At 40.5% G+C, this 23,071-nt stretch overlaps 1 protein-coding gene across 4 annotated transcripts in view; it reads left to right on the top strand.

Annotated features, from left to right (window-relative positions):
* The window catches only part of SLCO2A1 (solute carrier organic anion transporter family member 2A1), a 73,537-nt gene extending 52,543 nt beyond the window's left edge, over positions 1-20,994 (top strand). For all 4 annotated transcript variants that reach the window (XM_081329079.1, XM_081329077.1, XM_081329076.1 and 1 more), the window contains 8 exons: positions 1,008-1,086; positions 3,278-3,442; positions 4,691-4,880; positions 6,703-6,859; positions 9,355-9,524; positions 10,646-10,710; positions 15,850-15,973; positions 19,808-20,994. In XM_081329079.1, the coding sequence (XP_081185205.1) occupies positions 1,008-1,086; positions 3,278-3,442; positions 4,691-4,880; positions 6,703-6,859; positions 9,355-9,524; positions 10,646-10,710; positions 15,850-15,973; positions 19,808-19,928 (1,071 nt within the window). In that variant the 3' untranslated portion in view covers positions 19,929-20,994. The remainder of the gene's footprint in view (positions 1-1,007; positions 1,087-3,277; positions 3,443-4,690; positions 4,881-6,702; positions 6,860-9,354; positions 9,525-10,645; positions 10,711-15,849; positions 15,974-19,807) is intronic.
* Positions 20,995-23,071: the final 2,077 nt, after the last annotated feature.

The following is a 23,071-nucleotide window of genomic DNA, read 5'->3' as shown; positions in this document are numbered from 1 at the left end:
AGCATTTGAATTAAAATTACCATATTAAAATCAAATCTGATGGTTTTTAATTTTTATTTGGTGTGCGTTGGAAGAGGGGTAGTCTTATACGGTGAGTATAGCCCAAACCCTATAATTTAACAGGAAATGTAGGGGGTCGTCCTATACGCCCAGTCGTCTTATACGCTGGAAAATACAGTATTTAGATTACCTTGCTAGGCCCCAAACATGGGACAAATCTTATTTCCTGTTTCAGCCTAACTCAAGGCCATCCACAGGCAGTGGTCACAGTAGTGACATCTCATATTTGTGTAATTTTTTTTGGATTGCTAATAAAGAATTAAAGGGAGACTGATATGCATTTCAAACTTATTCGTTCTCATCAGTCAGCCATACCCTTCTGAGATTCGAACCTGGGCTGATTGCACATTAGGCAGTGGTTTTAACCTCTAGGCCACAGGCTCTTTCTCACTTGGTTAGCTGAGAAGCAAGGGAGATATGTGTTAAATGTTTGTTAACTATTTAGATTATCTTGCTAGGCCCTAATGTGCAATCAGCCCAGGTTCGAATCTCAGAAGGGTATGGCTGACTGATGAGAACAAATAAGTTTGAAATGCATATCAGTCTCCCTTTAATTCTTTGTTAGCAATCAAAAAAAATTACATACATACATACATACATACATACATATATATATATGTGGATCCTTGGTTTTTCGGGTTTTTCCCCGCGTAGAACTAAAGGTGTAGGCGCAACGTTTCGACGGAATCCCATCCGTCATCATCAGGCTTTAGCTTCCTTCTTCTGGGAGAAGCATGTGGCTGTTTGTTCAGTTTGATCAGTCTCCCTTTAATTCTTAGTTAGCAATCCAAAAAATTTACGCAAATAATGATTGTCGCAGTTGCGACTGCCGTCTGTGGACGGCCCAAGTTTGGGCTGATACAGGCAAAAAGATTTGGCCCGTATTTGGGCCGACAAGGTGTTCAAAATACTCAATACATATATTTATATATATTCTTTTCCATCAGGAAGCATCTGAAACAGATATCCTGAAGAAGATTGAGAAAGCAAAGGCAGAGGAAGAGTCCCTGGTAGTTTTTATCAAAAGTAAAGTGATTTTAATAAAAGTGTATTTCCAGTAAAAGTAAATGGTTGTTTTGGTAAACAATTATACCTATTTAGGAAAAAACAATGTTTCTTAATATCTATGACAGCAACCACCCTGTTAATATTTGCAAGTTCAATATGGATTTATTGTTTGGATATTTCAAGTCAACTCTTACCAGATTTCATTCAATTTGCAGCAATACTGAAAAGCAGGATAACTAAAAATAGCTATTTATTTCTTACTCATTCTGTTATGGTTTGAGTTAGCCATCTAATGACCTTTTAGTGTTTTTAGATGACATTATAGTAGCTGGCCTAGCTGGTAGAGGTATTTTCAAATTCTACTCCAAGAGACAATAAATATTCCACACTGTTTGAAATATGATTGAAAAATCATATTCTAATAATCACTTAGGCATACTGTATAGTAATCTTAGAAAATTGTCCACTAGTTCCAACTGATGGCTAACTCAACTCTTTCGCACATATCTACTAATATTTTCAAAATACACAGATGACCACTAGATAGAAACCAAGAGATATAAACAATTCTAATCCATTGATGCTACTAAGTGGTCAGTAGGTTGAACGTATAGTTTCACGGATGAAGATAAGTTCAATTTGTCAACAGAAAAGAAGAAAAATCAGCGCATGGAGTAACTAGAGCATTGTGAATCAATTGGAAGAAGATTTTTGGCTAATTAATTATATTGGGCAGGGCTGGAATTTCAAACAGAGAAACCACCAATCACAGCCCTTAGAATTTTTGCATCTATCTGTTTTAGGAATACAATTAAGGGCCAATGCAGCAAGCCTCAGGAGGTGTCAGCAAAATTTATCATAGTATGATAACCTGATGGCTCTGGGATAGGATGGGGGCATATCAGAGTAGCTGTGTGAATGTAGCCATGACTTTTCATAATATACAAGGTAGTCCTCGACTTAGAACCACAACTGAGCCCAAAATTTCTGTTGCTAAGCAAGACAGCCATTAAGTGAGCTTAGTCCCATTTTGTGACCTTTCTTGCCACAGTTGTTAAACAAAACACTCTACTTGTTAAGTTAGTATTCTTAAGTGAATCTGCTACCCCATTGACTTTGCTTGTCATAAGGTTGCAAAAGGTGATCACGTGATCCCTGGGACACTGCAATCGTCATAAAGAGGAATCAGTTGCCAAACATCTGAATTGTGATAACGTGACCATAGGTATGGTGCCACAATCATAAATGTGAAAAGTGGTCATACGTTACTTTTTCAAGTGCCACTGTAACTTTTAAGTGGTCATTAAATGAACTGTTGTAAGTCAAGGACGACCTAATAAGACTTTAAACTGGGAGACTTTGAATTCTAGTCCCAGTTTTGGCATAAAGCCAGTCCTAGGAAAGTAGTAATGGCAAAACACATATCCAGGAAGTCTCCAAGAATCAGACATGATTGAATGGAAACAAAAAGTTTAATCTGAATACTTTCCATACCACATGCAAGTATGAAGTTTCTGCTGAGATGTAGAGAACTAATCTTATAGATTACTTTATAACCTTGGTTCCCTTCTTCCCATCCGATGCTTGCTTTCCAAAAGTAATTTTATACTTTGTTGGTACTGATTTGCTTATTGACTTTTACTAGATGAGCATAGAGAAAAGTTTACAAGATAGAGGAATATAGCTCTGAATGTGCTTTAACAGTTTGAGGATTGTAGACTTAAATCTCTTAAGCTGCAATTCAGAGCTATCTCTGAACATAAGACAGTGAAAGTATGAGTAAATGTTATCTGTGTTACATATCTTATATACTTCTTTTGAACTATTGTTAGATGGAGGGATAAGGAGAAGAAAAAAAGATTCTAAAGAGCTCTCGTCTTTTTTTTTTCCCGTGAGCATTTTAGCAGAAAGCAATTAAAGCCTAAATCAATCAAGACTGGTCTTCCCCAGTCAAGGGGTTTCCAGATATGTCGAACTGCAACCCTCCAGATTAAATAAATCTGGAGAATATCAGATAGAGGAACCTTAGTCTAGGAAAGCATCAGCATCTTTAAGAATAGATGCCTAGTAGACTTATCTTAAGAATTGGTCTTCTTGTTGCAACTGACATCTTTAATAAAATGCTACAATCATTTTTTGGGTGTACCCATGTCCTGAAGCCCTTTTCCTTTCCTCTCTGATCTTCACACACTTCTATTTTTATTTTCAGAGTTCCCACAAGGATTCTTAAGACTGCTCCTCAATCCACTCTTCATGTTGTTGGTCTTGACGCAATGCAGCTTCTCCTCTATTCTTGCTGGTCTCTCTACCTTCCTCAACAAGTACCTGGAAAAACAATTTGGTGCTACCTCCTCTTATGCTAATTTCCTCATAGGTGAGAAAACTAGAGCAACCCATCTAATTTGAGCTAGTGGCTGAGGCTTTCTGAGAACAAAGCACTGACTACTTAAACAGACTGTTTAGCTACTTTCTTCATATTCATTTCATCCTGTAATGCACCAGAAAGCAACCACACTATTGAGATTGAAGATCTAATCTGTGAAATTGGAAGGTATAGAATAATTAGCAAATAATCTATGGGTTGACAACAGTGTGCCACCAAATATCTGCTAACAAATATTTGTTAACAACACTAAATTGAGGGCAATGAAAATTAGAATTCACCAAGAATATTGCTCTCATTGCATCTGCACTAGTGGCTACAGGTGACCTTTCTACACATTCTGGTTTTTAATCCATCCAAAATCCTTCCTTTTATATTTATGTTTGTTATTTTTTTAAGACATAGTGTTTGTGCAACTCCTTTGAAGCCTGTATTGCTGTCTTAAATAGTTAAGAGGCATGTTGATTTAAATCGATGAAATACCTCAATATCAGTAAAAGAAAAGATTTGTAGCTCAGGGTTGAAATGAGGGATCTTTGGTGCTCACTCCTTATTAGCAGCTAGTTTGGATAATGAAACACCTGCCAGAAAACAACCAAGCTCAGAAAGCACCAAACCCAACATCCTTATGATAAATTAAATGCCCTTCTATACAGCAAATAAATACAATACTGTATAGGAGGATAGAGCCTAGGGCTCTCTTGCTGTTACTGTGGAAAAAAAATGGCTCAGGAGTACTTTTCTTTTGCCACTAGCAGTAGTGAACTAGGACTCTCAATGACAGCAACATGTTCACTGTTTTCCCTATTACTGAGAATGTTATGTTGGAAGGAGACAATGTTATTTTTTTTCCCCTTGGCTCTGGGAGGGTAAACAGAATCGCAGTATTCTCTGCAAAAGAATCGCCTGTGTTTGCAGTTGCCTTTCCTGTAGAAATCGTCTGCCTTTTTGTTGGATGTTCAGTGTGCAAGATACAGGATTCCTTCAGTTTTATATGCAGAAAAAAAACGCCAGTAGGAATTTCAAAGTGCAATAGCTAGGAAACGGAATTGATTGTCCAATCATCACAATAAAAATGAAGAAAGATTTTACTATGCAAAAAGAACACGCAATCCTGTCTGTCCCAATTTTAAGACTGATTCCATCCTGTTTCCATTAAGAGATTTTTGTCTTTGTGTAGCACTGTTTCCAAATGTTAAGGATTTGTAACTCTCCTCAATCCTTTCCTTTCTTTTGTAGGATCTGTGAATTTGCCTTCAGCTGCACTAGGGATGCTCTTTGGAGGGCTCATCATGAAACGTTTTGCTTTTTCACTCAAAACCATTCCACGTTTCACCATTGTGGTGTTACTTTTCTCCACCCTTTGCTATCTTCCTCTCTTCCTTATGGGCTGCTCTTCACAGACCGTGGCTGGAATTCACCTGTCCAGGTAACATGCTCTATTCTTCCGGTAGTACTCTGTGGCAACTGGAACATACTGCTATAAAATCATGGCACAGAGATTTCTCTTTACCTTGTTTTGACAATTTCTTCCTGTCCCAGTCTTCAGATTTTTATTTAATTTTTTATTTATTTAATTTGTTCAAATTTTTTTTCTTTATTCCTCCTTATCTAACAAATATGGCAAATGAGTGTGGCGATGAACTCCAAAATGTGTTCTTTAGCCAGTGTTTTGTTGTGGTTTTATTGTTTTTGCTATTCTGACTTATGCTGACTTGTGCAGTCTACATTTTGCTGAATCATTTTGTGCAGGGATATCACCAAAACTATCTCCTTTGTTTTCCAATGATGCTTGTGCATCTCCTTGCTGCATGTTATGGGACTGTATCACTGGCCCTGTGTGATATTTGGGATGAACTCTTCTCCATAGACTACTCATAATTAAGTTATGGAATTAGGTGGAATTGCCACTATTTTAGATGGCTTTAAAAGATAAGTAGAGGGATATGATAGCTATAAGTAGAGGGATATGATAGCTATAACTGTCAGTTATGATGGACATGAATATTGCTTTGAGATAACCAGCAAGAGAGTTAGTGTCCATGCTCTGCCTTTGAATATCCCAGTAATTCCCACGGTAAACAGGATAACTACTCACATGAAGTTTTGGTCCAATTTAGTAGAGCTGTTCTTATATTATAATATTGCAAAAAGCTCCAAATTATTCATTTAAAATTATTTGGAGACATGAAAGCACAACTTACGACCACAGCTGAACTCAAAATTTCTGTGGCTAAGCAAGACATTTCTTAAGTGAATTTTTCTCCATTTTACAACCTTTCTTGCCATAATTGTTAAGTGAATCACTGTATTTGTTAAGTTAGTAATGCAGTTGTTAAGTAAATCTGGCTTCCCCAATGATTTTGCTTATCAGAAAGTCACAAAAGGTGATCTTATAACCCCGAGATACTGCAACCATCATAAATAAGAACCAATTGCCAAACATCCCAATTTTGATCACATAACTATGGGGATGCTGCAATAGTCGTATGAAAAATGGTCAGGTCATTTTTTTCAGTTCCATTATAATTTTGAACAGTCACTGAACAAATGGTTGTAAATCAAGGACTACCTGTATCAGTTTTCACTAACTCTTCCATAGAGCATAGAGAAGCTAAATGATGGAAGTCTTATTCATTCGAAAGATTATAAGCTCTTTCCCAGAAAAGTTTTGAGCAAATCCCAATATTTAGTAAGCTTTTCCTGTGATATTTTAGAAAGATGAAAGCTCACTGATAAAATACATGATCTGTGCTTATAATGAAAGTGGCTCCAGTTGTAGTCCTCAAAAAAGCTTATGTAACGCATTCCATTGATTCATAACGTTAAATTGTCATTGGTCAGGAGTTCATAATTTTGGGGGAATGAGGGGTCCAATTCAAAAAGAGAATTGTAAGAATGTGATCCTGCCTTGGGAATGTACTTTTGCCTTAAGAAGCTTTTCCATTTTAATTACAGTATCATTTTGACATTTTCCTCCTCGGCTTCCACTTGATTTCTACTGATTGGCTTACATAGATAGATTATTTCAGGAATCAAATGATTTTCTCCCCAAATCATCTACACATGTTTGTAAGTGTAATGATTGTGTATGATTTAACTAAACACCATTAGCAATACCCTCAGAAGGCAATAGGCCAAGGTTCAAGATGGCAAGAGCCCAACAATAATAGGCTGGAATCACCAGCCCACTCAAGAAAACATATTTCACTCATTGGTTCCGTGTTATTTTGTCTCCTTTTTTCTGGCAGTACATCAAGTTCCCCAGAACAGGATCCATGTAACCTTCGCTGCTCCTGCTCAAAGTATCTCTTCCATCCAGTCTGTGGAGATGATGGTGTGGAGTACCTCTCTCCCTGTCACGCTGGCTGTAGTGGTTTCCTCTCTAATTCTTCAGTCTCTGGAATTGTAAGAGGTTAAGGATGCAGAGTGGCTCTATTTATGGGATTCAAATCTATCTAGCACTCATCACGTAGGCAGGGTGGGACTAAGGCCAAATCTTAGATAAAGAAGCCAAATGCTTTCTCCTTAATGATAGTGTTTAGAGCAGGATTCATTACTGAGAATATGTGCTTTTCATGCAGAGAATCTGTTTTAATTCTGATTGTTTTAATTAAATATACTTCTCAAGAAAAAAATTGAAGAAATATTGTTATTCAACATAAATAATAAAAAATACATGGATTGGTAGTACAACATGTAAGATAGTTTTACTAATACTATCAAGACAAAACCAGTTTTTTGTCAGGTTTAATATGAGTCCTGTTCTATTTATTTAAAAAGCATCCATTTCTTTAATATCTCATCACACTCCTTAATCGCTCTGAAACAGAAGTACACAATTTTTTTTCGGGCTAGGAGATACATCAAAACTTTGAGAAGTATGGTGACAAGGCACGCTCCACTTAAAAATGGGTCAGGCTGGAACAAAGTTGATTTTCTTGTTTAAATTAAAATTTAGCATCAGATCAGTAAATTAATATTGTAAATATGTTTATTGTCCATGTATCTAGTCACTTCCCCTTCTCATAATAAAAATTACAGTATATAATAATTTTTGGAATTCAAAAGCATGCAAATTCAAGAAGATTAATAGGTACCACTTCAGTCAGAAGGTAACAGTGTTCCGGTGCTCCTTTGGCATATAGCCATGCTTATAATGTCTGCTGTTTATTTTTGGGCTTTCACATGTACTTCAAGAAGTGCAGAAGTCAAAATCTAAGTTAGCTTTAGAAGCTCTGTTTTACTTTTAAAATTGCTTTTTGTGGTCAAAGCTAATTGTTTAAGATGCAGTATCAGCACTGTACTTTTTAATTTATTTATCTACTTGGGTATTTGTATTTATTAATTCCTACTCTAAACATTCAGAATAGTGGATCACAAATGTAACATCAGTATATAATTTTAAATGCGCATATAATGTCTATAACACTAGAGTAATACTACAACCAAATTCCACACTGCCCTTTTTCCCTCAAACATATAATCACAATTCTCAGCAGCCAAACAGTGAATTGGCCGTGAAGTAATTAAGCCATGAACGTTGCTTAAGTTCTTGCACGAGAAATGCAAAATCCTTCCTTCTCCTTAGAATCTTTGGAGGAATTTCTTTTAAAACCAAAACTTCTTGGTCAGCAATCACAACTTTAGTATCATAAGCGGCTTGAATAACTTCATCTCTGGTTTCTCTCTTTGTAAAATAGACCACCACATCTCTAGGTAGCTTTCTCTGTCTAGCAATCCATGAGTTTACACGAAAAACTTTATCCATGCATCCCTTTATTTCAGATGCTGACTGATCCAATACTGCTTCCAACGCCTCAGAAATCGACTGCTTTAGGTCTTCTTTAGGATTCTCTTTTAAGCCTCTGATTCTGATAGCATGCTGCATCTGATGATACTGGACAAGACTCAATTCTCCGTCCATTCTATCCCTTAAATCTTCATTCTCCAGTACCTTTACTTCTAATATAGCATTCTTTTGACTCAGATCCTCCACTTTTTCATCCAAACTTTGCACACATTCAGCCACGCTTTGCACTGTAGACAAAATGTCTACCCTCATTGCACTAAACTTCTCTTCCATCCTCTCCTCCATTACTTTAAACTTCTTTCTATCCTCTCCTCCAATTTCTCCAATTTCTCCTCCACCTTTGCCAACTTGTCACCCAGCATTTCTGATATTACCTGGGATTGTTTTTCCAGAGCATCTTCTAGCTCTTTCGATGTCAATGCAGCAGGAGGAAGGAAAGCTTGCAACGATGTCTGTTGCACCGGGGAAGTTCCCGCACTCCGAAGAGTTTTTGAGGGAGGTTTAGCCGCCATCTTTTCACTTTCACTTGTTACGCACTTTCACTTTAGGTTTATAAAGTCCATTAAGCTAGAGAATAAGAATAAAAGTCCTCTTCACCTTGACCTCCTGTACCGCTCTGCCTGCTCCTTTTTATTCCATGGTCTTTCCTTCTGGCAGGGGTGGTCGCAAACGCCTGGCTCTGCTCCAAAGATCCCGGAGCAGAGACGCTGAACAGCTGGGAGCAACCCAGGCTACGGGGGAGTTCAATCCTTCAGCCGCCCAAGCTTTAAGCTCAGGCGGCCCCGGAGAACTCAACCCCTACCTGGGGCCTCACCCCCTCCTCTTCTCCCGAGGAGGGGGCTTCAAATCCACCCGAACAGCTGATCGGCGCTGTTTCGGGTGAAAACAACTCAGCTGAGCAGCGGGCAGCCCGAAACGGCTGTCTCCGGCGCCGCGCCGCCACCGGAAGTCCTTAACATTTGTACTTTTAACTAGGAAGGCCAGGGATTGAACTTGGGTACTTATGATTCTGATGCTTTACCATTAAGCTATGGTCCAACCTTGAAGTGAATTGATTTCCTGAGATTGATTTCCCTTTTGTTTCAACAAGATCTATACAAATTGCTCCTGTATCTCCACCAAGAATGGACAATCTTCAGCAAAGACTGGATCTTGCCCTGTTAGCTGTGCCCATCTGTTGTTGCCTGTTATATTCATCATCTCATTTTCTGCATTGATTGCCTGCCTTTCTCACAACCCTCTCTACATGATGGTGTTACGGTAAGGAGGGGCTAGGGCCTTAGTAGATAGTCCCATGCAATACATTGTAATAAATACAAATGCCAACTGTAGCATAGCAATATGGAATAAAATAAAAGAAATCCTAAAACCTTGATATGTTTTCATACAGCTTTTCCCAGTCTAGGTGCTCTACTGACATTTGAATCAACTTCCAAAATTCTTGAGCCAGTATATCTATTGCTGAGTACTCTGAAATTGAAGTCTAACCATTAGAAGGGCAGCTAGATGCCTTCTAAAAGTAAAAGAAATTAGGTTTCACCTGGTCTTATTGTACAAAGTATAGAATTTATGGAGTACTATCACCAGAAATATTTTTATATTTTTATAGGCTTTTTTCAAGTTTAACCCTTTTTATGTAAAATAATTAAATAACTAAACCCAAATGGGTTGCTGAATGCCCAGACATAGGTAGACATATGAATGACCCTACAAAAACAAGTGTCAGGCTTTGAACTACCATGTCACCCATGGACAACCCCCAATAGGATTCGCACCCACACAGCATCTGCTGGGACCCTCCGTATAAATGGGGCATTGTATCCTCCCCTCGGTGGTGATTGCAGGGTCCCACATCAAACTGTAGATCACAGGTCCCCAACCATTGGGGCACCAGGGACCAGTTCCGTGGAGATAAGTTTTTCCGTGGACCAGAGGGTGCATGGTTTTGTGTGCTGCCTACATCTCACAGATGGGGCTTTGCTTGTTTGTGCTGGTCCACAGACCAGGGGTTGGGGACCCTTGCTGTAGATCAAATCACTGTAAGCTGAGGGCATACACCAGTCCAGTATCTGATTTTTTAAAAATAAATGATGCTGCGCTTCAGTGGTTGGATGGCCTAGATATTGGTATTTGAACGTAGATCTTTTTAACATTTATATTGTACTGTGTTTTACTAATCTAGGTGAAATGTTAATATATATTGCTAAACCATGTGTGATATATGCCATATGCTAAATAAATAGATAACTAATTTGCTATGGCTATTCCACAACCATTCACAATCATCATCAATCTTTTTAGCTTTTCAGAGAGCAGGAACAAATTCTTGCTCCCACTATCTGGCTTTCTGATATACTTTACTGTATTTTGATTCTAAACAGAGTGGTGTCCTATGATGAAAAGTCTTTTGCTATTGGAGTCCAGTTCCTACTGATGAGATTACTGGGTGAGTATCAGCCCAAGTCTGCAAACCTAAAGTTTTTTATAAAGCAATAACCCACATCGAACATAGTAGGGATTTACTTCTGAGTTATGATTCTATGATTCAGTATTCAAACCTTTTTGTACCTCTTTCTTTTGCCCATCTATGAAATAGACTACTTGCCCTCTACTTTGGGCAAGAGAGAAGTCATGTTTTCATTTTCCCTTGTTTATTTGTTAATTAATATATTAGTTAGTTACTTATCAAATTTCTAAGCTGCTCAGTTCCATATGCAAACAGTTAAATCAAAAATAAACACCAGTGTTTCCGGTGGCTCCGAGGCGCCGGAGACAGCCTTCCCGGGCTGCCCGCCGCCCAGCTGTGTGATTTTTCGCCCGAAACAGCGCCGATCAGCTGTTCGGGCGAATTTGAAGCCCCCTCCTCGGGAGAAGAGGAGGGGGTGAGGCCCCAGGTAGGGGTAGAGTTCTCCGAGGCCGCCTGAGCTTGGAGCTTGGGCGGCTGAAGGATTGAACTCCCCCGTAGCCTGGGCTGCTCCCAGCTGGCTAGCGTCTCTGCTTCGGAATGGAGCAGAGCCAGGCGTCTGCGACCATCCCTGCTTGAAGGAGAGACTATGAAAGGAAAAGAGCAGGCAGAGCAGTACAAGAGGGAAAGATGAAGAGATGAAGAGGATTATTTTATTTTACTCTCGAGCTTGATGGACTTTGCTTAAAACTTAAAGTGAAAGTGCGACACAATTGTAAGTAAAAGATGGCGTCTAAACCTCCCCCTAGAACTTTTCGGAGTGCTGGAAATTCTCCAGTGCAACAACAATCACTACTGCAGGCATTGCATTCTCCAGATGTAGTGACATCGAAGGATCTTGAAAAACATACCCAGTTAATTTTGGAGTCAATGGGTGTTAAATTTGCACAGATGGAGGAGAAATTGGAGAAATTGGAGCAGAGAATGGAAGAAAGGATGGAACAGAAACTTAGAGAGATAAAGGTAGACATTTTGTCCTCAGTGCATAAAGTAGCTAAATGTGTGGAGGTGCTGGATGACAAAGTGGAAGAACTGACTCAAAAGAATGCTATATTAGAAGCAAAAGTATTGGAAATTGAAGATTTAAAAGACAAAATGGATAGCGAACTGAGTCTGGCTCAATTTTATCAGATGCAGTTTGCTGTTAGAATTAGAGGCCTAAAAGAGAATATTAAGGAAGATTTAAAGCAGCTGGTTTCTGAGGCTTTTGAGGTGGTATTGAACCATCCAGCATCTGAAATAAAACAAGGCATGGACAAAGTGTTTCGTGTGAACTCGTGGATTGCTAAACAGAGAAAGTTGCCTAGAGATGTGGTGGTTTATTTTGTAAAAAGGGAAATTAGAGATGAAGTTATACAAGCTGCCTATGATACTAAAGTTGTGATTGCTGGTCAAGAAGTTTTGGTTCTAAAAGAAATTCCTCCAAAGATTTTAAAGAGAAGGAAGGACTTTATATTTCTTGTGCAAGAGCTCAAGCAAAGGGATATAAGGTTCAGATGGGAGATCCCAGCTGGGTTGAGCTTCTTGTATGAAGGCAAAAGGTACTGTTTGGGTACTGTGAAGCAAGCGCATGATTTTTACAACAATGTCTTAAAAGTAACCCCATCAACACTTTTGGAAGCTGCAGAGGGATCTGGAGAAGGAGAACATCAAGAGGATGAAGATGGACAGATAGACGAGAATGGTACAGGAGGAGATCAAGATGCAACTCTTTTGGATGATCCTAGAGAACAGAGGGTGACGCGTGCTGCCTTAAAACGCTCAAAAAAGAAAAGAAAATAGGTCTAGTAGAAATCTATGGAACTTCCACAATATACTGATAGTCAAGTGGTAGTTGTGTTTTTAAGAGTTTTGGGATGATATGTATGGTAACAGAATCTTTAATTTGGAATTAATGGACAATTTATTACAGAGGAAGAGGAAGAAAGTTTTGTGGGTTAATGTGGGTTAATTTGTGTAAGAACTATCTATTATAGCCTATTTTGGCTAGAGAGGTTAATAGGGATAGGTGTTTGTGATGTGTAAATGAGAATATGTTTAGGAAATAGTGAATTGTGGAAGAACATAGATGGGAATGACGCTAGTTTTCTTTTATTTTAGTTCTTTATACACATTTAGTATTATTAAGGATTGGTTTACTCTATATAAGCTAGAGAGTGATGGATTTTAGAGTTTATAATTGTTAGTATATGATTGTTCATGATTGCTTTTTAGATATATACCTTGTATTTTGCTCTGGGAAGTCGGGGGGGGGGAGGGGGGGAGGAGGGGAAGTAGGGGGGGGAGGCAGGGGAGGGAGGAGGGAGAGGGGGAGGGGGGGATAGGGGGGAGGTAGGGAGGGGAGGAGGGAGGGGGAAGGGGGGGGTTTAAAGGAATAAAACAAAAATAAACACCAGTGTCATCCAGAAGGAACAGTAATTAATTCTCTGCCCTACCATTAGAGATAAAGACAGACAAATCCCCTAATCATCGAATCCAAGGCCTTGGAAAATCGTGTTTTTATTGCTATTTTAAAAACTGGTAAGATGGGTTGTGCAAATCTCTAGGGGATGCAATTGCAAAGGGCAGATCCTACAATAGAAAAGGCCCTCTCCTGAGTCCTACTAGAAGACATTGCTTGATTAGCAGGACCAGGAATGAGCCAACTCTGTCAGATCTTACAGAGTGGTCAAAAAACAGACAGATAGTTGCTCATATAAGCTTTTATCATGTATGTCATGCACTATCTTTAGAAAATCTTCTGAACTTGGATCCGTGCTCCTCCTGGCTAGCTTATGCGGCTCGGGAGGGAACACGAGGCTGGTTCCATGCAGTAATAACTGCTTCTTTGAAGGAGGGTGTCTTCCCTGCCGCCTTGAAGGAGGCGGTGGTGAGACCCCTCCTCAAGAAGCCTGCTTTGGACCCGGCTGTTTTAAACAACTATCATCCAGTCTCCAACCTTCGCTTTCTGGCGAAGGTTGTTGAGAGTGTGGTGGCGCATCAGCTCCCTCTGTTCCTGGAGGAAACTGATTATCTGGACCCGTACCAATCGGGCTTCAGGCCCGGACACAGCACGGAGACGGCATTGGTCGCGCTGGTGAATGATCTCTGGAGGGCTAGGGACAGGGGTTGCTCCTCTGTCCTGGTCCTATTAGATCTCTCAGCGGCTTTCGATACCATCGACCATGGTATCCTGCTGCGGCGTCTCAGGGGGTTGGGAGTGGGAGGCACCGTTCTACGGTGGTTCTCCTCCTACCTCCAGGGCCGCTCGCAGTCGGTGTTGACAGGAGGGCAGAGATCCGCCCCGAGGTCTCTCATTTGTGGAGTTCCTCAGGGGTCGGTTCTCTCGCCTCTCCTGTTCAACATCTGCATGAAGCCGCTGGGCGAGATCATTCGTGGTTTTGGGGTGGGGTATCACCAGTACGCTGATGATACCCAACTCTTTCTTTCCACCCCGAACCAACCCAGTGATGCCCTCTCCGTGATGTCCCGGTGCCTGGAGGCGGTTCAGGTCTGGATGGGGAGAAACAGGCTTCGTCTCAATCCCGCCAAGACTGAGTGGCTGTGCATATCGGCATCTCGGGTTAACCAAGTTATTCCACCTCTAACGATGGGGGGTGAGGTGTTACCCCCCCGTTGATAGGGCTCGCAACTTGGGCGTCCTCCTGGATTCACGGCTCAATTTTGAAGATCACATAGGAGCCGTGACCAGGGGGGCTTTTGCACAGGTTCGCCTGGTGCGCCAGTTGCGTCCCTATCTGGACCGAGACGCCCTACGCACAGTCACTCATGCGCTTGTGACCTCCCGTTTGGACTACTGTAACGCTCTCTACATGGGGCTGCCCTTGAAGACCACTCGGAGGCTTCAACTGGTGCAGAATGCGGCCGCGCGAGTTGTAATGGGGGTCTCCCGATACTCCCATGTAACACCTCTACTCCGCGAGCTGCATTGGCTTCCGGTTGCCCTCCGGGTGAAATTCAAGGTGCTGGTTATCACCTATAAAGCCCTACATGGCCTGGGTCCGGGTTATTTGAGGGAACACCTGCTGCCGGCATCAAACGCCCTTCGCCCAGTGCGCTCCCACAGGGAGGGTCTGCTCAGGGTTCCGCCGGTAAGAGATTGCCGGCGGGTGACACCCAGGGATAGGGCCTTCTCAGTGGGAGCGCCTGCCCTCTGGAACCAGCTGCCGGTGGAGCTGAGGACCGCCCCCGACCTCCGATCATTCCGCCGGGGCCTGAAGACCTGGCTCTTTGAGCTCCCGGGCCCAGGCTGAGGAGAAAATTTTTAACTGGGGTTTTTAAGAGTACAGGGTGAATTTAATATTTTTTTAACTTGGTTTTTAACTTTTGTATGTTTGATTTTTAATTCCCTGTAAACCGCCCTGAGTCCTCAGGGAAAGGGCGGTATACAAATGTAATAAAATAAATAAATAAAATAACTATATCATATTGTATTTTGTCTGTGTCAGACAGTAGTTACCTGACTTTAATGTGAACCTTTTGTTCCACAACCCTGGATTCCAACAATAAAATGCCACATAACTTTAAAATTCTTCTGCTGTGATCCTAGTTTTAATTAATTCAACAGCACATTAAGACATCTGAAATAACAGCCGTCTGAGGGAAAGTGGGAGAGAGTGTAACTCTGAAAATGTAGTTTTTCTAGCTTTCTAATTCCTTATATTTGGGAAAGACTACATTTCTCAGGATCTCTAGAATGGGGGACACTGCACCCTCATGGAGAGTGGAGAGCAGTCAGCAGTCAGCTACAAAAAGAAGGTACTATAGGGGGATAATTTTCATTTGCTATTGGATTTGGAGAAAATCTTACTGTCTTGTTTCAATGTTTGCTTTACTGTAATTTCAAAACAAAATAGAGTAAGATGTCAACAAAGTGTGATCTTTCATAACCTTGAAAATGTAATACGAACTGTTACATTAAATTAATTGTAATCTAGATCCAGTCTTGATTCAGATGATACCTTGATTATTTTTTCCCTTGGAATTGATATAACTGACAGATATAAAGTTTTAATCAGAGTTAGCCCATTGGAGTTTTTGTGAACATGAAAAATGTGTAATGTGTTGTTTACTTGGAGTGTGAAATACTAGTGGGTTTTTCTTTCTTTCCTTCTTTCCAAGCCTGGTTGCCAGCTCCTACCCTCTTTGGCATCCTCATTGACTCTACCTGCACGTGGTGGATGAAAGCCTGCAATAGTAAGAGTGGAGCCTGCCATTATTATAACAACAGCTTCTTCCGCAGCAGGTAAGAGAGGAGAATAGTGATCGTTCTCTCTGTGTGAAATAGGCAAGGGCTTTTCTTATCTGTGGTAGATAGATGGAACCAATGGACTGCTTGCCTTCCATAAATCGTATCAGAACGCCAGTATTTACTGGGCCCTCCAAAAATGCTGGTGTCATTAATAAATTATTATTATCTGCAGCATAATCTAACTTGGTAATTTGCCCAATATTTTCTGCATTGTGCTTAGCAATCAGTATGCAAGTCTGCTGCACTAAAATCACTTTTAAGCTGTGTAAACTAGACGAAAATGAATAATTACAAAGCTTAAAGCAATAGCAGGAAAACCTGTTCGTAATGTGGCTTTGTTCTGGTTGTCTCTTCAGAGGCGTTGATGCAGTTATTTCTGCATCTGACTATGTATGAACAAAGGTAGTTGATGCCTGAATCTTCTTGGCTCTTCTTTCTCATGTTTAGGCCTCCTGGGCTTTGATCGCTGCTCTATCTATGCATCTGAATTGGCTGAGTCTGAAGGCTGTTGTTGTTTAATCAGCTTAAAAAGTGTAATATTTTGGGGGAGACAGAATTATTTATGCTCCTGAAGCCTAAACTGTGAATGTCTTGGCATTCCTTTACAACCACTTAGGATGTTTACAAACATACGCACACAATCATTTGAGAAGACATGTTTTGACTTGGTTTTGAGGAGGATGTAAATTCCCAGGAATTCCCCATCCCCTTTGTCTCAGAACTTTTGCCATATGCCTCTTCTTAAAGCACCTTATATCACTCTTCAGAGAGGATCCCCATCTTAATGCAAAAAGCCTGGTGTCTTCTCAGAGATACCATCCTTTTCATTTAACTTTTAAGCACATTGGTTACAGGCTTCAGGGAAAATACATGAACTGCCAGCGTAGTGTATTTTACTGGGTCTCTAGGAAGATCACATTCACAGTCCTACTTGAAGTTAAGAGTTTACTGGATGATTTTCGCCAGTCAGTCGCTCTGAGCTCAAAATGTCTTGCAAGATTACTGAATAAAATGAGAGGAGACCACCCGTTCCACCCTCCCCCCACCCCGTTTTTGAAATACATTGGCTTTTGAAATACATGCGCTCCCACAGGGAGGGTCTGCTCAGGGTTCCGCCGGTGAGAGATTGCCGGCGGGTGACACCCAGGGATAGGGCCTTCTCAGTGGGAGCGCCTGCCCTCTGGAACCAGCTGCCGGTAGAGCTGAGGACTGCTCCCGACCTCCGATCATTCCGCCGGGGCCTGAAGACCTGGCTCTTTGAGCTCTCGGGCCCAGGCTGAGGAGAAAATTTTAACTGGGGTTTTAACGTACAGGGTGAATTTAATGCTTTTTAATTGGTTTTAACTTTTGTATGTTTTGACTTTTAATTCCCTGTAAACCGCCCTGAGTCCTCAGGGAAAGGGCGGTATACAAATGCAAATATTAAATTAAATTTTTGTGAAAATGTTTGTGTATTTGTGTATTGAATGCTGTAGGAAAGTTCTGTGCATTATGAAGGTGAACTAGCTGTGGCTATTCATCACTGAGCAATAATTTCCAGGACAGGCCCTTTAAGGGAGTAGATTGGGAAAGTAGATTCCCGATGATTTAATTTGAGGACAAGGGCTTCCTTCCCTTGATCCTCAGACTTCCTGCCATCATCAACTTCAATAGAGAGTTTGACTAACATAAATAGATGAGAAAAAATTGAATGCATCTTGCCAGGAAATCCCCAGTAATCTTCCATGAAGTCCGTCTCAAGAGCAGGAACATATACCCTTTCTGCCCTTGACTCATGCCTGCCTCTGACTAGGTAAAGTTAAGAAAACAAACTTGGCTGTCAGTGCATTAGCAGTTTCCTCCTTGGGATGCAAATGGGTTGAGCTTTCCTTCCATCCTACCAAACAAGGCTCCAGCAACCCCAAAATCAGTAACAAAGGAAGTCTTTGCAACGGCCCTTTGGCTTCTCTTACCACATTCTCCAGTGACTGGTCTGTTGATACCTCAGGAGATTCACCTCACAAGGAATCTCAGATATTTCTTAGCATTCCAACCATGGGAGTGAATTAAGCATCCATAGAGTACATATCCTGATTTTCAGTTTGTTCTTTCATTCCTCCTCCCAAGGAACAACTATGAGGTGTAAATGACTTCCCTTCCTAGAGTAGAGCAGTTAACTGGGGCTAACTGAATGGGGAACAAATAGTAATAGTTCCACAGCTACTCAGGATGCAGACCCTTGAGTCAGAGCCATCTGTAGAAGACTTCTCCAACCTGCTGCCTCCAGATGGAACATAAACTCTCAGAAATCTATAGCTTGCAGTTCCAACACATGTAGCGGTACCAATTTGTACATAATGGAAGCTGGAGAGCCATATCATAGGTGGCTGGGAAGATTGCAATATGGATTCAAGGAAGGAAGGAATTTTGTCTTAAAATGAAAACAAAATGGAAACCAATCTGAGGCAAGCATATTCCTGCCTTTATAATAATAAATCATTAACTTGGCTGGCACATCTTATGATCTCCACAGAGCAGAAAACATTTTAGCACACTGAATCACACAATCTGCCATGATATGAACTGCTTCACTAAGTAATTATGAATTCCTCACCTGTATAATATTGCTGTTATCTTATAACCTCTTTTTTTTTTGAAAAACCATATGACTAGGAATTATCTGGAAGTTCAGGATAATGGATCCTGGAAGACTTATTACTGTAATGCCAGCCACTTGTAACATTCCACTTCATAAAATGATTGAAAAATTACTACTGTACCTATCCCACTTTGTTAATTTTCCAAAAGAAATAATATAACAGTTTTGGGACACCTATAGGAGGGAAACTATTTTTTGTCCCTAACAGAGGAGTTTCTTCCCATTCCACTTTCTTTTCTTATCAACATAGAATCACATAGACTAACAGGAAGGGACCTTAGAGGTCTTCCAGTCCAACCCCCTACTCGAACAAGGGATACTATTCAAGACAAATGGTTGTCCAGTCTCTTGTTGAAAACTTCCAGTAATGGAGTTTTCTGGAGACATTAATCTATTCCACTGGATTAATTGTTCTCACTATCCAAACTCACATCCAGATCTGAAATTTCCATTTTCATAGAAATCCAAAGATTTCTAAAGTTCACATTTTTGCCTCCAAATCTGACTTTTATCATTTCGGAAGTGTTCGGAGCTTAAAACAGAGCATTTTGAAACAGTTAAAAATTATTGAAATAGCCCAGACATGTCAAACACAAGGCCCGGGGGCCAGATCCGGCCCGCGAAGTGGTTTCATGCGGCCCATGAAGCCATCCTGGAAACAGTGAGGGAACGGCCCCCACTGCCTTGGCCCTGGCCCAGAGACCCTCCTCCTGCCAGAGACCCTCAGATCTGTCCCACTCCTGCCCAGGCCCCCATAGGCACCCTTGATGCGAACGATGTAGAGCTGGCCATGCCCACCCAGTAGGCCATACACACTCTAGCCATGCCCACCCAGTAGGCCACGCCCACCCTGGCCATACCCACCCGTCCCCCTGAGGGCAACCGCAATGCTGATGCGGCCCTCAATGAAATTGAGTTTGACACCCCTGAAATAGCCAGTTTCAGCAGCGACGCATTTGCTTTGCACTCGGGCAACTGCTTGGAGTTCAAATTCAGCATTGTTTACTTTTAACATGTTTTGCAAATCACTCATTTTTTTCTAAGTCATTCAGCTAAGTTTTTTTATTGCATCCCTACAAATGTGATAAGTTGCATTTCAAAAGAAATGATCTCTCTCTCTCTCTCTCTCTCTCTCTCTCTCTCTCTCTCTCTCTCTCTCTCTCTGTTTTTCTCTCTCTTTCTCTCTCCAGGTACCTAGGCCTCCAGGTTGGCTACAAAATTATTGGCATTCTGCTATTATCGTTCATCAGCTGGAAGCTGACCAGGAACAAGCAGTACAATGTGCAAGATAAAGCTGCCGATCCAGAGTAGCTCCACACTACAATGAGACCTGCTTCAAGCATCATTTTGTATGATGTTTAAATTTACTTAACTTGGCCTTTGTGCCTTTTGTTTTATGTTTATTTTTTTCACAATACAGGCACCATTTTATATTAGCAGATGAACTTGAACTCCTACATGACCAGCATGTAGTCCAGCTAAAAGAACATTCTTGTGTTGGGGAACAGAGATCACACAGCCAACTCACCTGAGAGGCACTGAAATGAAAACACCCACAGCCAGCAAAAGGGAGCCCCCAGGCTACATTGGTAGAGGCATCTTCAAAGACTGGGCCAGAGATGCAATTTGGAAAACAACCGGTTATCTTGCTTTTATGTCAAAACAATGGAAATGGCAAGTGAAAACTGTTACAGTTAAAAGAACCATATGAGTCACTTAAAAGTTGCTAGCAGGGGAAGCCATCCAATTTGGCTATGGGGTTTTGGACTGTTTTACTCAATCAACTTTGACGCATTATCCAGGCTTGCCAAAGGGATGGGACCAAGGGAAAAGCAATCTCAACTTGGTCTGCCCTCTCTCTGTTGCCTTTGCTTCTTCCTTTACTTCCTTTACTATACAGGCCAGAACGGATAAAAATGCCAGTCAGTGTATAAAGTTGGTTGTTATGACATGTACACTTTTAAATAAAAAAACTTTTTTTCTAGTCTGTTCTTACAGGTTTTTTACTGACAGATTTTGAAGAAGCCACTTTTTTCAATATTTCCCCAGCTTTTGAGCCTCCCTGTTGCTATAAGCGTACTGTTTGACTTTGGAATTTTTTGACCTGGTACTCATCCAAATTTTAATTCTATGAATCTTTTTAGTAATGGAACAGCTTTTAATTATAGTAATGGAAATATGTGATGTTTCATCAAGAAATAATTCATTTCTCATGTTACTTTCTCTTCAACTTAAAAACATGGCTTGTTATTTTGGTCTTTTCCCCTACTGCCCTAAACAGAAAAGTACTGTTAAGAGAGAGAAATTCTGTTAAGTGTCTTAAATCTAAAACTACTAAAATGCTATTTAGTTTATGCTGCATTATATTTGCTTGAGATTTGACCCATTTAATCAAAGGCGGTGTTCTCTATTTGCTTGAGGAAGAGAAAGATGAATGATAAATGACTGGATAAATAAATTGATTAGGAAGCATGCCTTAAAGAGAAAGATGCACAGTTGGTGAACAACTGTTTGCATGTGTTTACAAAATTATAAAGTTTGAGGAAACTGTAGGTCATTTTCTAACTCCATAAATAAGTAGTTCCTACAAACCTTTTTTTAAACATCTGCATAAAAGAATAAAAACCTATCACAAATGTTGTACCACCATCTAGTGGCACTTTGATTTATGATGGACATATTTTGTTATACTTAACAAAGTTACTATACTGCGTGCCAAAGCTGAGCAATAGAGCAATTTAAAGTACAGCTTTCTTTTTTTGCTGATTTATGGTTTTACCAACAATTTGAAAATGAAATACATATTGTAAACAGAGCCAGTGGGAAAAAACACATGAGTCATTTTAACTTGCAAGGCATAAGAAGATGTAATTTTAAGTGTTGGATTGGCAATGGGAGTAATGGGGTTTAAACATTACTCACTGTTTAGCTGACCCAAACACACACACCCTTTGTTTCTAGTTTTTACCAAGTTTAACATTTATTTGGGATGGCAAAATAAAATAGTACAATTTGAATAGGAAAATGGTTTGGAGAGTTATATGTGTTTTTATATTCAAGTATACAGTACAAAGAACAGTGCAAAGAAATAGAAGAAAACAATAGAACAGGAGGACGAGAGATCTCTTCAAGAAAATTGGAGAGACGAAGGGAACGTTTCATGTAAAAATGGGCATGATAAAGGACCCAAATGGCAGGGACCTAACAGAGGCAGAAGAGATTAAGAAGAGGTGGAAAAATTACACAGAACAACTATACAAGAATGAGCTTAACGTCCCTGATAACCACGATGAGGTGGCAATTGACCTCGAGCCAGACATCCTAGAATGTGAAGTGAAGTTGGCCTTAGAAAAACTGAGCAACAACAAAGCTAGTGGAGGTGACAGTATTCCAGCTGAGCTATTCAAAATCTTAAAAGACAGTGCAGTAAAAGTGCTACACTCAGTTTGCCAGCAAATTTGGAAAACTCAACAGTGCCACAGTTTACATTCCAATTCCAAAGAAAGGCAGTGCCAAAGAATGTTCAAACTACCATTGCACTTATTTCACATGCTAGTAAAGTTATGCTTAAAATCCTACAAGCTAGACTCCAGCAGTATGTGGATCGAGAACTACCAGAAGTACAGGCAGGATTTCGAAGTGGCAGAGGAACTAGAGATCAAATTACCAACATACGCTGGATCATGGAGAAAACTAGGGAGTTCCAGAAAAACATCTACTTCTGCTTCATTGACTATGCTAAAGCCTTTGATTGTGTGGATCACAACAAACTGGCAAGTTCTTAAGAGATGGGAGTACCAGACCACCTTATTTGTCTCTTGAGAAACCTATATGCGGGCCAAGAAGCAACAGTGAGAACTGGACATGGAACCACTGATTGGTTTAAAATTGGGAAAGGAGTCTGGCAAGGCTGTATACTGTTGCCCTGCCTATTTAACTTACTGTATATGCAGAGCACATCATGAGAAAGGCAGGGCTAGATGAATCAAAAGTTGGAATTAAGATTGCCAGCCCCTAGAGTCTGAAACGACTAGCACACATGTGCGGGGGAACCTTTACCTTTTACCTTTAAGATATGCAGATGATACCACTCTAATAGCAAAAAGTGAACAAGAACTAAAGAGCCTCTTGTTGCGGGTGAAGAAGGAGAGTGCAAAATGTGGGCTGAAACTTAACATTAAGAAAACCAAGATCATGGCATCCGGCCCTCTCAATTCCTGGCAAATAGATGGGGAAGAAATGGAGGTAGTGACAGATTTTATTTTCCTGGTTTCCAAGATCACTGCAGATGGGGACTGTAGCCAAGAAATTAAAAGACACTTGCTCCTGGGGAGGAAAGCAATGGCAAATCTAGACAGCACACTAAAAAGCAGAGACATCACCTTGTCAACAAAAGTGCGTATAGTCAAGGCTATGGTCTTCCCAGTTGCAATGTATGGCTGTGAAAGTTGGAC

This window comes from Vipera berus, assembly GCF_964194415.1.
Source record: "Vipera berus genome assembly, chromosome: 5".
Lineage (NCBI taxonomy): Eukaryota > Metazoa > Chordata > Lepidosauria > Squamata > Viperidae > Vipera > Vipera berus.
The sequence above is the reverse complement of the archived record's forward strand: the minus strand, read 5'-3'. Positions and strand labels throughout refer to the sequence as shown.